At 34.8% G+C, this 16,862-nt stretch overlaps 1 protein-coding gene across 8 annotated transcripts in view; it reads left to right on the plus strand.

Annotated features, from left to right (window-relative positions):
- ARFIP1 (ADP ribosylation factor interacting protein 1) overlaps positions 1-16,862 on the plus strand; it is a 129,315-nt gene that overhangs the window by 95,567 nt on the left and 16,886 nt on the right. For 5 of the 8 annotated variants that reach the window (XM_009240374.4, XM_009240376.4, XM_009240375.4 and 2 more), the window contains 3 exons: positions 3,096-3,317; positions 4,842-4,999; positions 10,245-10,419. In XM_009240374.4, coding sequence (XP_009238649.1) covers positions 3,096-3,317; positions 4,842-4,999; positions 10,245-10,419 — 555 coding nt within the window. 8 annotated transcript variants of the gene reach the window in all.

A 16,862-nucleotide genomic window follows, 5' to 3' on the forward strand; every position in this document is an offset into this window, starting at 1 on the left:
CACCATGTAAGAAGTGCCTTTTGCCTCCTGCTATGATTCTGAGGCCTCCCAGCCATGTGGAACTCTAAGTCCAATTAAACCTGTTTTTATTCCCAGTCTCAGGTATGTCTTTATCAGCAGCGTGAAAATGGACTAATACACTACTTAAATACTCAGAGTACACAGTTGACTGTTGCATAAATTCATAAACCAGTATAGTGCTGATTCATGGTATTTTGTACACTATCACTGTATTTCACCCACCCTTTCGCAGGTAGAGAATCTACATAGGTCAGTAATTTACTGTAGCTTCCTTTTGCCTCTTGAATTTAGCATCATTTGTCCTATTCTTCAAAATGAATTTTTCATTTATGTGGAAAACTGACTAGGACCACCAGCTCATTGTAAGTGATCTCCATTTTCAGGGACTCTGAGGAAGGTTAAATAATTTAGATTGTTAATTCTCTTCCATTTAAACTTGCTTTATAATATATACTGATCCCCAATATTACATTTTATTTCAGTATATACTAGAAAGCAATTTAAATACAAATCCACTGTAGAGATCATCTAAGACACTTCCTCTAGGACCTTGATGAGTTGGGAAATGGGTGGCAACTTTATGTCTTCTCACTACAACTTTCTTTACAAAGCTTCCTGTAGGAAATCTGTGGTACTCTCATTTCCAGATTCTTTAGGTTTTGCTGAAGAGTGTAGAATTATCAGATTGGAATATATGTGAATCTAGTTTTACAACTTCTTTCAAGTGTCCAATTTATCTTAATTTGCCTTATAATCAGTATCATCTTACTCTTCCCACTGCTTTGGCTTCCTGGAAACAAAAAACATTTCCTCATTAATTCTTCACCTCTATGCCTGCTTGTAACCATTATTTCTGTGGGGAAAAAAAAGGCCACTCAGACAGCAGTGAGTACATTTCTCTCACTGTGCTAAGAAACAATCCTTCTTCAATGAATTCTGACTTAATGGATTATTATATCTAGGCTGCTGTGAAAGTACCACATGCTTTGGCTTGTGAATAGAGTATATGTCTCTGATAATATTGCATAGGGAAAACCCTGGTGTGGAAGAAAAATATGGGAATAAGTGACCTATCTATCTCCTTTATCTTGTTAAAATTTCAGGCATTATTTCTTGCTGATGGTTTTCTTGTTAAAATCACATCTTCAGTTTCTCTTGTGATTTTCATTTCCTAGGAGTGTTTGTACGTTTTCCACAGTAATACTTTATCCCCTTCCGTGGTTTTGATCTCTCACCTGTCCTGTTATTTGTGATTAAGGATTTCTCTACTTTTAAAAAATAAAACTCTTTTGTTAAAAAAAAAAAAAGTTTATAAGGATCCTTAGTTGATGAGAATAGAAAATGTGTTGGGAAGTAGACAAATATATAAGCAGATTTGTGTATATTGACAAGAAAAAGTCTCAGATTATTTTGTTCGTAGAAAAGAAATATTCAGGATATTATATATAGCATAATCTCATGTTTACTCTAAAAATATATATGAGATTGTATGTTTGAAGGGAAGTCTAGTATACCTATCAGACTGTTAATAGTAGTTTTCTACTATTCAGTGTGATTAAAGGAAGAGGAAATTCACCTCTTATTTCATGCATTATTTTAATTTTTACCAGAGACATTAATTCTGTAACAGAACTTTGAAGAATATGATAAAGAGCAAGTTTTAAAAACTGTAGTACTGGCCAGGTGCGGTGGCTTATGCCTGTAATCTCAGCACTTTGGGAGGCCAAGGCGGGCAGATCACCTGAGGTCAGGAGTTCGAGACTAGCCTGACCAACATGGAGAAAGCCCATCTCTACTAAAAATACAAAATTAGCTGCGTGTGGTGTCGCATGCCTGTAATCCCAGCTACTCGGGAGGCTGAGGCAGAAGAATTGCTTGAACCTGGGAGGTGGAGATTGTGGTGAGCTGAGACTGCACCATTGCACTCCAGCCTGGGCAACAGGAGCGAAACTCCATCTCAAAAAAACAAAACAAAACAAAAAATTGTAGTACTTATTTACTACTTTTTAAGAATATTTCTGATAACATTTAATGATGAGGTATATGTTAATGCCCCAGTTATTCTTAAAATGTATTATTGAATGAAGTTGAGAGTAAAACATTAATACTAGAAAACTTATTTCCATGTGCTCTGAAATTAGATACTTTTTAAAAATTACAGGTTTCTAGGCTGGGCACAACGGCTCACGCCTGTAATCCCAGCACTTTGGGAGGCCAAGGCAGGTTGATCAGTTGAGCCCAGGAGTTTGAGACCAGCCTAGCCAACATGGCAAAACCCCATCTCTACTAAAAATACAAAAAATTAGCTGGGCTTGGTGGTGCACGCCTGTAATCTCAGTTACTTAGGAGGCAGAGACATGAGAATCACTTGAACCTGGGAGGTGGAGGTTGCGGTGAGCCGAGATCGGACCACTGCACTTCATCCAGCCTGGGCAATAGAGTGAGACTCCATCTCAGACAAAAAAAAAAAAAAATTATAGGTTTCTGTATTATTATTTCTGGGGCAGAATACAATAACATAACATCATATAATACCACACTGTGTGAGTAAAAGTAACTTAGTAGTTTCTCTCTCTTCCTCTTCCCCCCTACCTTTCATTCCTTCCTTCCTGTTTCTTCTTTCTTTGTTCCTCATTCATACACACACATATATATATACAAGTCATTTAAGGGGGAAGATAGAAGAAAAAGAGCATTTGAAAGCAATAAGAGAGTAGTATTTTGGTGTTCTTATTATTCCTATATTAACAGTCTATATTAGTCTTAATGCCAAATATCTCCGTTTTAGATAATCTACCCAAATGTACTAAACTTGCAAAATAATTATGTGAGAGAGTTCTTATGGCAGTATATAAGTTTGCTAGATATGTCTTAAAACTTTCTTTGATTAGTAATAATTATTAGACACATCTGGTGAATTTACTTTCTGAGTCCTGATCAACTAAGGGAGCTAACAATTTTCAGTTTGTTACGCTAGCTTGTTTGAATCCAAAAAATGGTGTATGCCATATGCTCTAGCATTTATATTTTGTTTTGTTTTTTCTTTCTAAACAAAATGCATCTTCCACTTTTAGTGTACTCGACAGATTATCTCTGAGAAGCTAGGCCGTGGCTCAAGAACTGTGGACCTTGAACTTGAAGCTCAGATTGATATATTAAGGGATAACAAGAAAAAATATGAAAATATTTTAAAACTGGCTCAAACATTGTCGACCCAGCTTTTCCAGATGGTACATACCCAAAGGCAACTTGGAGATGCATTTGCTGACCTGAGTTTGAAGTCACTAGAACTTCATGTAAGATTATTCTAAATAACTATTAGGGATGGGAGAAAATGATCATAGAAGTACTCTAAGAGGTAATTTGTTATTGTGATTTGCTGAACTCTTAATGAAAATGGAATTCTGGGATTTTCTTTTAAGATATTTCATATCACTTTAAGAAGGCCCTCTTAAAGTGATAGGACTTCTGTTTACTTTTTATGAATTATCGTATGTATATAAATCTTTCATATTTTTCTTCCTGTTTGTTAATATTTTATTTTGCCTTTTACTTCTTAATCAATATCAAGGGTTACTGTTGTAATATATTCTGTTAACTTTTTCTAAAAGTTGTAAAAATGTTGTTTTCTGTATTATTCTATTTCCAGTAACATTTATGTAGACTTCAGTGAAGTGTGTAACTTAGCTTGTGGAAATTTGGTGCCAAAAATCTTAAGCTGTCCTGCCTTTCATTTTAGTTTTTACATACATTGATTGGTAGTCTTTTTATGTGGTCCTTTATCTGCCAATATTTGCAAATCAAGGTCTATAATATTTTGAAGACTGAGTACAGAGTGGAGTTACATGGACATCTCTTAAATGGAAAATGGTTTTAGCATAATAAAGATAATTTTACTTTCCTGCTATTTTCTGAATTATTGAATACTTTGTTACCTAAGAAACGTAATTACAGCTATTGCAATAGCATTAAATTTGTATCTTCTAATATTCTGGTTAATTTAATATTACATTATTTGTTTCAACTGAAATTGAAGTGTTTTATAACAAACTGGAGAATTATCAAATTAAATGATACATCTTAAAATATGTGATCGATTTTTTATTTGGTTAGGTGCATTCCTGATTAATCTGTTAATTAGTAAAACTTGCACTGGAAAGCTTTCACTGCTGAATGTACAGAGCTAGAGTTAGTTCTTGCCATATCCGAAGGAGTCATGTGTAATGTTTACTGCACCAAGATGCAGTTTATTCAAAAAGAATGAACTAAATCTGGTGTTGAGTGATCCTTCCTCAGTTGTGTGCCTAGATAGAGCTGAGCTTGGGAGTCAGCTAGTCACCAAGTTTACAAAGAAATATGTATTGTTAATATTTATACTTTGAGGAGAATCAGTCAAAACACAAAAAAATGCACTTTGTTTTATGTCTGAAAGTTTTAACCAACTATTACCTAATTTGGCTGTGAAAGTTATAGTTTCTCTGATTAATAATCTGCTATATTTTTCTTTCCAACAGCTGTGCTTATAGTGTAATAGAAACAAAATGTAGAAATGAAAATATTGTTTCTACTACAAAGTAACTTAAAAAAATTATTTAGCTTTTAGGTATGTATCTGAGCTGATGACAATTTTGGTTTATTAGACTTTTTCAGTAATTATATAGCTAGCTGTGATTTCGATTCTTAGAGACAGAAAGAAAAAGTAAAACTGCTACAGCTAGATCTCTAAATCACATATTTTCCCATTAGTGACGTGCTTGAGATTTTTAAGTCACTTTTCCTGATTTATTACTGAATAAATTAAGGTGACTTCTTTGTTTTAGGAAGAATTTGGCTATAATGCCGATACCCAGAAGCTGCTGGCTAAAAATGGAGAGACTCTTCTTGGGGCCATTAATTTTTTCATTGCTAGTGTGAACACTTTGGTGAATAAAACCATTGAAGATACATTAATGACTGTGAAACAGTATGAAAGTGCCAGGTAAGGTATACATTTTTACTTTGTTGTCTGTTTTACAGATGGCATATAAATGAGTTAATTTTTTGGTTACAAACAACAGAAACCAACTCTGGCCAATATGGGCAGGAAAAAAATGTACTGGAAAGTTATAGGATACCTCTACAGAACTGGCAGAAAGGGAGAGAACAAGATTCTGGAAACAACCAAGAACCAAAGCCAAGTTAAGCCTCAGAAGAATCTAATTAGAACCCCTATGCTGGGTGCCTCTAGTACTTGATGCTGCCACAGCTACCATAAATAATTTCCTAAATACCCATGAATACTTGCTTCATTGCCTTGAGATTATCTAATTGAGCCTTGGTCATGTGCCCAAACCCTGCCTTCTGGTGAGTAGGGAAATGGAGGATCTCCCAGCTCCGGCTTCTTTAGAAGAGGACAGGGCCCTATGTTCTACCAGGTAGGTATTACATGGTCCTCTATACTCTCGCCTAAATTTACCTTTCATCCTTATTACCACTGCTTCCACAATAGCCAGACCCATACTTTCAGCTTCTATTGAATAAATAAGCTCGTTTTGCTTCCGTGATTTTTGTTTGTTAGGATATCAGTCATCTTCCATTTATCCAGATTATAACAAGGCTTCAAACCCTTTCAAATTTTACCTTTTATATAAATTAAATATTTGACTTGTATTTTGATAACTGTTTATAATGCAGTGTTTTTATACATCCTATTTTAATGGGTTTTTATATATCCATATTCATATATATGTATGTATATATACAGTTTCCCTGTCTCATAACTATCCTGTTAAATGGTGAACAAAATATATATTAATAAATATATTAATAAATATTTTGAAGGGTCTAAAATATGGCAGACCTATAATAGCATTTTTCACGTTTTGATTCCAGGCCCAATTTTTTCCCCATATGCCCTACCACTTTTATTTAAGTATCATTCTAGTCCCTTTTGAGGTTTTTTTCTTTTGAGCACTCAAAATTCTTATTTTCCATTATACTTTTTATGCATAGTTGAAGATAAACTTTACCTTTTAGAAGGATAACTACTCTTTGGCCTCTTATCCTAGTTTAATGGTATGAGAAATACCTGTAAAAACTCCAAACTCATCTAGTATTTTTGCAATTGAGTGCTTATTAAATATATATTTCCTTACACTTCCATTAAGTAAAAGCCCAAATCGTTTTGAAAAGTTAATTTTTGATGTTTTCACAGGAAGAGATGCTTTTGTCCCATACCATGTTTATTTTGTCATTTTCCATTTAGTGTTAAAGTATGAGATTCTTATTGACTTGAAAATGAAGGTCAAACAGCTGTGGTTGTGTGGAGGGGTAAGGGTGAGGATAGCTGTTAGTAAGATAGCCTTCCGTGGAAATCTCTTCAATAACATTCTCAGTAATTGGTTTTTCAGTCTCAATTTAAATCCTTTCATGGAAATTGTATTTTTCAAAGGATTCATTATGTATATGAATTTAAAAATTCATTTATATGTTTTATTTGATCCTTTTCTAAATTTGTCTGTTCCTTATTCATAATGTCCTAATTTGTTCATAATGGTACTCTTTTATCTCTAATCATTTTAAATATTCATATTTTCTAGTCTTTCTGATTAACATTTATGGGTTTTAAAGATGGATATTGTTTTCTTCCAAAAATACTGCCACCACCTCCTAGTTAAGAACTTGTGAATCTAGTTTCTCTACTTTGCAATTGTCTACCTATCCTGAAATATATTTTCGTTAGTAATAATCTCTTTCCCTTCAGCTTTTATTTCTAAACAGTTTATAATTAATTTGTAGAGGAGAAAACACTCTAGAGGTTAAATGGTTTGCTCACTTGTAGTCAATTTCAAAGGCAAAATAAGAACCCATTGGTTCTGTATGGTTGACATTTTATCAGTAGGCCTTATACCTGAGTATTAGTGCCCTAAGTATAATGTGGTATAAGATCTCAGATTATAAAATACAGTATATAGGTTCATTTGGAACTTTTGAACAAAATTATAAATCAAGTTACATGTACTTGGTAGCTGGTTTCTTAAGGGAAACCCTTACACAGCCTCTGTGTATACTTTAAAAAACAACAACAGTAATGTTGTTTTTGTTTTATGCCATCCCGTAATTTATCCTTTTTTATTCAAATTACAATGTATGATCTTATTCATTAAACTTAGCTTGGGATTTGACTTTTCTGTGTTTATGAAGTAGCTGTGGAATTGGCTAGTTGTTAACACTAAAACATTGCCTACTGATGGATAATAGTCAAAAAGAATCCAAGGTTAAAAGTTTTTCAGTAGCTGAATTTCCTTCTCTGTCAAAGCCAGAATTTACTGACTTTTAGGGCAAGGGTCATCTATTTGATCAGTACAAAAAGTGGTAATTTAGGCAAATGCCCTAGTGGCCTTTTAATGCTCCCTATTATGCATTGTGTACAAGTATTTCTTAGCCCTCTGGTGCTTCATGTATAGAAAATCTTGTAACAGCCCATTCAACACTTCTCCACAGCAGCACCAACAAGGGAGTCAATTGTGGTCAAGACTTTTCAGATTTGGACACCTGTTCTCTAGAAGTTTTACATAAGCCATAAAGTAACCGTCACTAACTTTGTTGATATGGACTCAGTTCAGACGGGCAACCTTGAAGTGAAGTTGCTTTTTGAAAACTTAGTGAGCTTCTCTTCTTGGTGGTAATGAGCACTGTTAGAGAAGCTATTATGGAAAGTTTTACTTTGGTACCACCTACAAACTCTGAATGTAAAATTAAGAAATATAAGGTCAGTATTATAACTTTGAATATGTTTAAGCTAATCACTGTTTTTTAGAAATGTGCTCCAAGGCTATTGAAGGATATTTGTCCTTAGATTAAATCACCATGTATTACTATTTATTTAGTTCTACTTTTTTCTCTTTTATTTCCTATTGTTTTTAGCGTGCTTGCTTCTAGATACCCCTCTTCTAATTTGGCCATAATAGTAATCATTCTAAAGGTATCAGTTATTACCAGGTATCCTGTGTGTTTTATCTATATGAAGTTTTTGTGGAGATTTTTATCCACATTTATAGATTGAAAAACTGGAGCACAAAGAGATGAAATAACTAGCTCAAGATAGAGCCAAAAGACAGAGAGGTCATTCAGCTTGGCTCCTGAACCCATGGATTTAACTAACTAGTTATTATTGCCAAGTCAGTCTTGCCTCCTAAATCTTTTGTATTTGTCTCCTTAGCTCCAATGCCTTTGTCCTGGTTCAGTGACTCATTTCTTATATTGTCTTCGAATAGGTTTCTTTGCTCCTGATTTTTTAATCGTTTATTCTATCCTCCATCTCTTACACTACCACCAGGTTCATCTTTCTATCCTGATACAATCATGTCATTTTTATGTCAGATCAACATTGTTCACTTCAAGTAGTGGCTTCCCATTACTTGTCCTACTGGATTAAATTTAAACACTTTAACATGGCCTGTAGGGCTGCTTGCTTTCAATCCTGCCTGCCTGTCTGATGTTAATTTCTTCCATTGTCATGTTCCAACTTCAGATTCTGACATACTGAATTCCCAAATGTGTCGTTGTATCTTACAAATCTATGCCTTTGTCCATGCTATTCTCTTCAGAATCATAGTATTCTACTGATTTCCCTATCCCAATTCACTTAGCCAGCTTTTACCATCCTTCAAATTTTAATTATAGTATTTTAATTCTGTCTGAGATACCTTTTCAGATATCTAATTAAATAATTATTCCTCTTGATTTCCATTATACCTTACCCTCCTTTATGGTAGTTCTTATTATCTCATTTTGTTGTAATTGTTTACAAGGTTCTCTTCCTCTAGAATGCAGGCTTCTTGAGGATAAACATATCTGTTCATCTTTATAGCTCTACTTTCTAACACAGTGCCTGGAACGTAGAAAGTGCTCACTTGAGAATTGTTGAATGAATCAGTGTATCAGTGAATGAATGAATGGTTCTCTTTTGACCCTGAAAGAGGCCAAATAAATTAAATCTTAACTCATACTGCTAAATTCAGTATGAGTTAAGAATAAATTAGGAACAGTGTGAAGAACTGATGTATTCTTTCTCAAGTCATGTATACAATATAGATTATGTTATTTAAAGTATTGTTAATTCCCAGAATAGGAGATGTGAATTATACCCCTATGATCTCCAAATAAAGAGCTTTAGTTTTAGGGTATAAGCTTTGTGATTCTGATCTTGACTAAATTAGAGGTCACTTTGCTTCTTCTTTGCTGAGTACCGAATAGTTGAAGCTGCTGGATAAATCACTGTTTAATAAGCAAGGTAGTACTATACTTAGACAGGCGCTGTGATAGAGCTATTATGAGGGGTTATGGGATCTTGGAGTGATGACAGTGGTGGGGTAACTATTTGAGTTGATGGGGGGGAGAATATCAGAGTGAGGCATCTTACAGAACACAGGATGGTAAGTGCTCTACAGTAGATACTGTTGTTACGTTCTGAATACTGATGTTACAGAAATTCATCTAGAGTTGTGTTGTCAAGTATGGTAGCCACACATGTCTGGTGAGCACTTGAAATGTGGCTAGTCTGAATTGAGATGGGATAGAAGTGTAAAATACACAGTGGATTTCAAAGACTCACTACCCACTCTCCAAATGTAAAGTACCTATGAATAATTCTGTTATATTGATTACATGCCACAATGATTAATATTTTAGATATATTGGGTAAAATGAAATATATTGACAACAGGTGAAATTAATTATTATTTCATTGTAACTACTAGAAAATTTTAAATTGCATGTGTTGCTGACATTACATTTTTGTTGAGCATTCCTAACCCAGACTTTTTTCAGAACCATTTACACTTCTGTTAGTTTTAGTATGCCATTCTAGAGTCTGCTGTCCTTACCTGCTTTGCCTCATCAGTATTAAGGAATTCACATGGGGTGTTTATTCTACCCTTGATCTTGTTTTGACATTTATTTTTTTTAACTGGTTTTTAGATTTTGGAAATTTTACTTGTCAGTTAATACTGTGCTTTGAGAGAAATAGTTAATGAGATTAACCAGCAGCTTTCCCCGTTCTTATTTAAATAGCTCTTTGTTTTTAAAGAAATAATGATTTCAGAAGTGTCAAGTAGAATATGTGTGAGAATTTTATATATTTTATTGTATAGTATGAGACTGAATATTACATATTTCCAACCCATCTTTTGAACATATTTTACTGTTTTTGTAGTATGCTTCACTTACTCTCTTCTTTCCAGGATTGAATATGATGCATATCGCACTGATTTAGAAGAACTGAATCTTGGACCACGTGACGCAAACACTCTGCCAAAGATTGAGCAGTCACAGCATCTCTTCCAAGCACATAAGGAAAAATATGATAAAATGCGCAATGATGTTTCTGTCAAATTGAAATTTCTAGAAGAAAATAAGGTAAATTCTTTACCTTCTAAGGTCTTTCTGTGGACTTTGAAGTCACCCTAAAGAGAGATAGTCAGTTTTTCTGTTTCTGTTAACTCTCTTGTATGACAATTGCAAGAAGGAATTCCATTTGTAATCAGTGTTTGAGTTTTTAGAAGTATACAAAATATATTTACCTTTCTTTGATAAAAGTTATTAATGCCACTGTCCCAGTCTTTCACATATAACACATGGCAAAAAGTATTTGATGGACAGCCATTGATCTTTGGACTGGCGTTGGTAGCAAGTGCTTTAAAAATTGAAATAATGATAGATTATGCTCTGAATATTTTGAAGCTTTTCTATTAATGATAGGTACAGATTTCAGGAAAAGAACTATGGCATTCTTCTCAGTAACTGACAAATGAAAAATAGCTAAAAGGTGCAGCTTAGGGCTGCAGTTAGCATAACCTAGGAGAAGGAAGCCAAGAGATCCATTTTCCACATTTTTTTCGTATGTGAACACATCTAAGGACTAGACCAACGAGGGCTGAACTGGACCAGCTGTAGGTTTCAGCAGGAAGTGGATTCATATACTAATAGGCTCCTGTGTTTTGGTTTAAGTAAATTACTGTTTCTCGTGTTTGACGTATCTCTATTACTTGCATATTCAGCTTTGTATGCAGGATTGCAGTTCTGGACATGGGAAATGAGTGAGCATGGTACAGAATAGGTGTAGTGCAGTCCTGTACAGATGGGTCTCACCATTGCACGTTGGTAGTTTTTTCTGTGCATTTCACATCCTGTGAAGTCATGACAGGTCTTCAACTGTACTCTCTTCCAGTTACCCTCTTAAAATTGTTTTTCAGTTCTCTCAGGAAACGTCATGTTTATATTTTCTCCTCCATAACATCAAAGGGCATTTTAGTAAACTATAACTGTCAGTATCTTATTGTTTTCTTTAACATTTCCTTAGAAATTCTCATGGCTACTATAAAACCTATAAAATAATATATTTCTTTGGGATCCACCCAGTCCAGCACTTTCACTGACTTTTTTTTAAGCTGCTGTGGGTGAAAATTACTCACCAGAAAACGTTATAGTGGCAATAAAGGAAACCTCAGCAGAGTTGTCAGAAAAATTGCCTGGCATCATTCAGACAGAGCCCGGTGCAGCCTTCTGGTATTCATTAGCTGAGCACATAAGATTGCATTCATTTTAGTCATATATATATACCTATTTTAGTGTGTGTGTGTGTGTGTGTATAATGTATTTATGTGTATATATATACTATATATAGTATATATATGCACTATGTATTATATGTATACACTAATATGTTAGTATATACACTATATATTAGTATATATATACACTAATATATAGTGTATCTATCTACACACTATATATTTATATATTTTAGTCATATATACATATTCATTTTAGTCATATATATTTAGTCATATATATAATGGATGTGAATATATCAATATTTAGATAATAGACACTGTATATTTTAAATATAAAAATATTTTTGACATTCCGCCCTATCATCACTACACAATAATACTAAAAGAGGTATGCTAGAAGAATATACGTGTTTGATAGAAAAGTAGACTAACATAGTGAAACATAAGGTTCACGTGATTTAAAGGAAGAGAGAATCAAATGGTAACTGGAAGCCAGATTATACCAAGCCTTGACCACATAAAGACTTTGAATTGTGGCCTTGGAATGTGTACACTGAGCAGAGAGGGAAGAAGGAGACACTTTCATTTATAGAGGGAGGGAAGGAGGAGACACTTTTCATTTATAGAGCCAGGTCGTCTCTATAAATTTTAAATGTCAATCAGATGAATGTTACTTCTAATTTTATCTTGTAAATATTGAAGAATTTTTAAAGTTGATAGTAGCAGGAAAAAGTTATTTAGAAAGTCTCTTTCTTTCTTAAAGGAAGAAAGAAAGTAGGAGCACACATACTAATTAGGAATCTTTTATAGCCAAATGAAATGATTAAGAGCCTGAACTAGGGTCTTTGCAATAGCAGCATGAAGGAAGGAATATGGTGATTTTAAGGCTGCATGACAGGGATCGGAAAATTAAAATGGGAAGCTGGTGTGGCCTGAAGGGGGTAAGGGTAAAGGTTTGGGAATTTTTTCTGTTTGATCCAGTGTTTAGTTTGAGATGATGACAGAATACTCAAGTGGAAACGATTGGTAGGAATTTGATGATGCGTGTTGAGAGTTTGGATGAACAGGGTCAGGGCTTCAGATATAAAGGCTTGGAAGTCATTGCTTTAAGAATAATATTATTACTACTATTAAATAAAAATAGAAAATTGCTTCTATTCTCAAGGATTTTATACTCTTAGATGATGTCTTCATCTTTTTGGGCTGCTGTAACAAAATACCATAAACTGAGTAGCTTATAAACAAGAGAGAATTATTTCTTTCAGTTCTAGAGGCTGGGACGTTCACAATGAAGATACCAGTGTCTGGTGAGGGCCCACCTTCTGACTCATAGATGGCTCCTTGCTATATCCTCACGTGGTGGAACAGGGAGGGGTCCCTCCCATTCCTTTATCATGAGGGCACTAATTCCATTTATGAGGACTGTACCTCCCAAAGGTGATTAGTACCTTCTAATACCATCACACTGAGGGTGAAGATTTCAGCATTTGAATTTGGCAGGGACACAAACATTCAGACTGCAGCAGATAGCATAGATATTCTTTGTTTTGGCTTTCCACAGTTGTCATCAAGGTTAAGTTTGAATTTGAACTGAGTAATCAGCTATGTCTAAAGTAAAATCTATAAAGAAACTTTGGTCTTTGTATATTTTTTATTTAACTCTTCAAAACGATAAAGAAGTATTGTCAGACTGTTATTTTAAGTAGTAATTGTCATTTAGAAGAAGACAGAGAGCCATGAGAGAACTTTTCTTTGTTTTTTTGTTATTGTTGTTGAGCAACGTTTACTCTTTTCTATTACTTTTAATAGCTTTAAAAAGGAAGGAAAAGCAGGTTTTTAGCCTAGGAACTGTCTGTCATCCCTGTTTGCTTTCTTGGTAATTTGAAATGCCTCAAGTCTAGGTTTTTTGTTCTTTTGTTAAACTGTAGGTGAATTTGTACCTCAACATCTCTTTATGTGTGGTTGCCAGGTAATCTACTTAGCACTTTAATTTGTTCGTTTGTTTGTTTCTTGTTTTTGTTTGAGAAGGAGTCTCGCTATGTTGCCCAGGCTGGAGTGCAGTGATGTAATAATCTCTGCTTACTGCAACCTCCACCTCCTGGGTTCAAGCAGTTGTCTTGCCTCAGCCTCTCTGTAGCTAGAATTACAGGTGTGTGCCATCATGCCCGTTAATTTTTTTTTTTTTTTTTTTTCCTAGTAGAGACAGGTTTCACCATGTTGGCCAGGCTGGTCTCGAACTCCTGACCTCAGGTGATCCACTCGCCTTGGCCTCCCAAAGTGCTGGAATTACAGGCATGAGCCACTGCACCAGGCCCAACACTTTAATTTGAAGAAAACATAGTATACTCTTCCTATTTCTTCCCCCCAACCACTCCCCATCCCCTGCTTTTTTTTTTAAAGATACTGGATCTCACTATGTGGCCCAGGTTAGATTTGAACTTCTGGACTCAAGCGGTTTTCCCACCTCAGCCTCCCAAGCAGCTGGGACTACAGGCACATGCCACCGCATCCCGCTAGTCGTCTTATTTCTTAACAGGAAGAACTGAAACATCAATGAATGTGCTGTTCTGTAATTTGATAATGTCCTAAAGACTGCTGCAGTATATACACCTGTTTTTGCAGCTTTTCTCTCTCTCTGTCTCTCTTTTTGGCTTTCTTTTGGTTCTCATGTCATGGCTTTTGGAATATCTTTTCATAACACTTCTCTTCTAAAATGAGAAGCCAGATAACCAAACAATGAGAATAGGGCATAAAGTAAAAGCAAGTAGTCCTTGAGTATGGGACTAAAAGCCAGCCGTGTGACTATAGTAATAAGCTTTAGCATTTAGTGTTTTTGTTTGTTCCCTCTTAGAAATTTTTTAAAATTTTGAGACAGATCAGGAGTTAGGTTCTTAGCTATAAAATTGATGTGTTTATATGTACTTAGTCTAGCCTTTCTTCCCTATGGCAAAACAAAGAGGTAAGGTGTATAAAATACTCACATTTCTGCATATATATGTGATAAATGCACCTAAGGGCATTTGTCATTTACCCTTAACAAAAAACAGTGTTGTTCTACTATTTATAGTTCGTATTTTCTGTCTCTTCACCCCGTGATTTAGTTGTGTTTGCCTTTAACCTAAACAATCCTTATTCATCTCTGATATTCTCTTCTTTGTTTACTAAACCACATTGAGTTGTGTAGCAGTAAAGACATAGCTCATTAGTCTTCTAATATTTCTCCTTTCATCAGTATTTCTTCTTTTTGAGACCTTTAAATAATGTAACTTGAGCTATTTTGTGACTTAAGGCAGTTTGTTTACCTGTTATTGTTTCATTCAGAGTTCAAAACAAAACATAGGCTAATTTAGTAAAGAGAAAGAATAATAGGCATTTCTGGTGCTTTGTAGACTTTGTGAGGGTAGATACCATGCTTTCTTTTACAGCCCTCATAAAGCCTAGCAATGGTGCAGGTATATAGTACTCATTCAGCAAGTGCATGTTTGCATTCTTCCCAGAATTAGAGGCGCACTACAGGGATTGGAAGGAGATGGAAGTGAATGAAAGTCAACTCGGAGAGGATAAAAGGCGGAATCCTGATTACCTCACTCTTTGCTTTCGTGAGGCCAAAGGATAGTCTCTCAGAAATGCTTCTGTTTTCTGCAATGTTTACTGTTTGCATGGAAAGAGGAGGCAAAAAGTTAAAGAAAAATATGCAGATCAATGTAAGCAACTCATGTTTTTTTTTTTAGATAGCTTTTTATGTGGCTTGGAACTATAAAGATGTGAAAAAATAGTTGAAGGTTAATTTTTTCTTTAAGGTGACTGTAATTTAACTTGGGAATGATAAATCTCAAGGCAATGAATATATTGGGAGTGGGATCTGAATGTATCAGAAGATTCGACAAAGCAGTTTGGGGTATAAATATAAAAAGCAAGGGTTTTATTTTTATTTTAAGAAGTGTAAAATACACTCCTACTCTAAGGTAATGTCAAATTAGCTATAACCATTAAATGCAGGTTTGTTTCATTATTATGTTATATTTTAGTGACTTAAAGGATGACAGAGGAGGCAGAAAAAGATGAACCAGACTTGGGATCTATCCTGAACACGTATTTGATTTATGTAGTTACTTAATTAAAAAAAAATTTCTTAAAATTTATAGTCATTCCTAATCTTAGATTGATATGAAAACTGTTGTTTTCACTCACAGTGTTTCATATATAATCACAATACGGTAACATTCCTGTATATTAGGATTTCTTTTCTAATATATTATTTTACACGCCTGTAATCCCAGCACTTTGGGAGGCCGAGGTAGATGGATCACTTGAGGTCAGGAGTTTGAAACTAGCCTGGCCAACATGGTGAAACCTCGTCTCTACTAAAAATACAAAAATTAGCCTAGCGTGCCCATAATTCCAGCTACTCCCAAGGCTGAGGCAGGAGAATCATTTGAACCTGGGAGGCAGAGGTTGCAGTGAGCCGAGATCACGCCACTACACTCCAGCCTAGGTGACAAAGCGAGACTCTGTCTCAAAAAAAAAAAAAAGAAAAAAATGCTCAAAGCCTAGTACTTCTTTGTAAAAATACACTAAAGGTTTGGAAAAGCTTTGAGGGCAGAAGTATTCTTTGCTTACTAAAACTTCTCTTTGAGAGGAAAAAATATAAACCTCAGAATTTAAAAAATAGATACTTGTTGCCAAAGTTTAAGGAGCATGTTAATACCTAATGTGCACAAGGAGATACATTCTTGAAATCTCTTTTCCCATGTCAGAAGAAAAAGAACCCCAATTTCTTCTTGAGTACTTTAAAAATATTCATGCCAGTGACTTAATGTCACCTTTACTTCTAAAGCAAAAACGGTAGTACTTCTTGGTGTGTGCTCCTAGGGAAAGTGAGATTAAGTTATATAGGTGAAAGAACTACCTGGTTCTAAATATTAAAATAAGCATTTATGGATTGATGTCTGTAAGCGTAACAAGCAACCAGGGAGTTCATAGTGCTGGACACAAAAGAACCTGCCTTTCAACACTGTGCCAAATATTATTACATACATTTGGATTCTGTGAATCATTCTCTTATTCATGCATCTTTACTTCCAGACTTAATTTTGGCTGTGACTGGCGCTCTCAAGGGAAGGTACATGGTCAGTTAAGAGTGGTTGGGAAAGACCTTCATGAGGGAGTGATGCTGAACATTAACATCACTTAATGTTGAGAAAGTGAGAAACTGAGAACCAGAGAGTATTCCAGGAAGAAATACCAGCATGTGCAACTGGCTTGTGGCAGGAGAGGGTGTGGTAT

This window comes from Pongo abelii, chromosome 3, assembly GCF_028885655.2.
Source record: "Pongo abelii isolate AG06213 chromosome 3, NHGRI_mPonAbe1-v2.0_pri, whole genome shotgun sequence".
Taxonomy (NCBI): Eukaryota; Metazoa; Chordata; class Mammalia; order Primates; family Hominidae; genus Pongo; species Pongo abelii.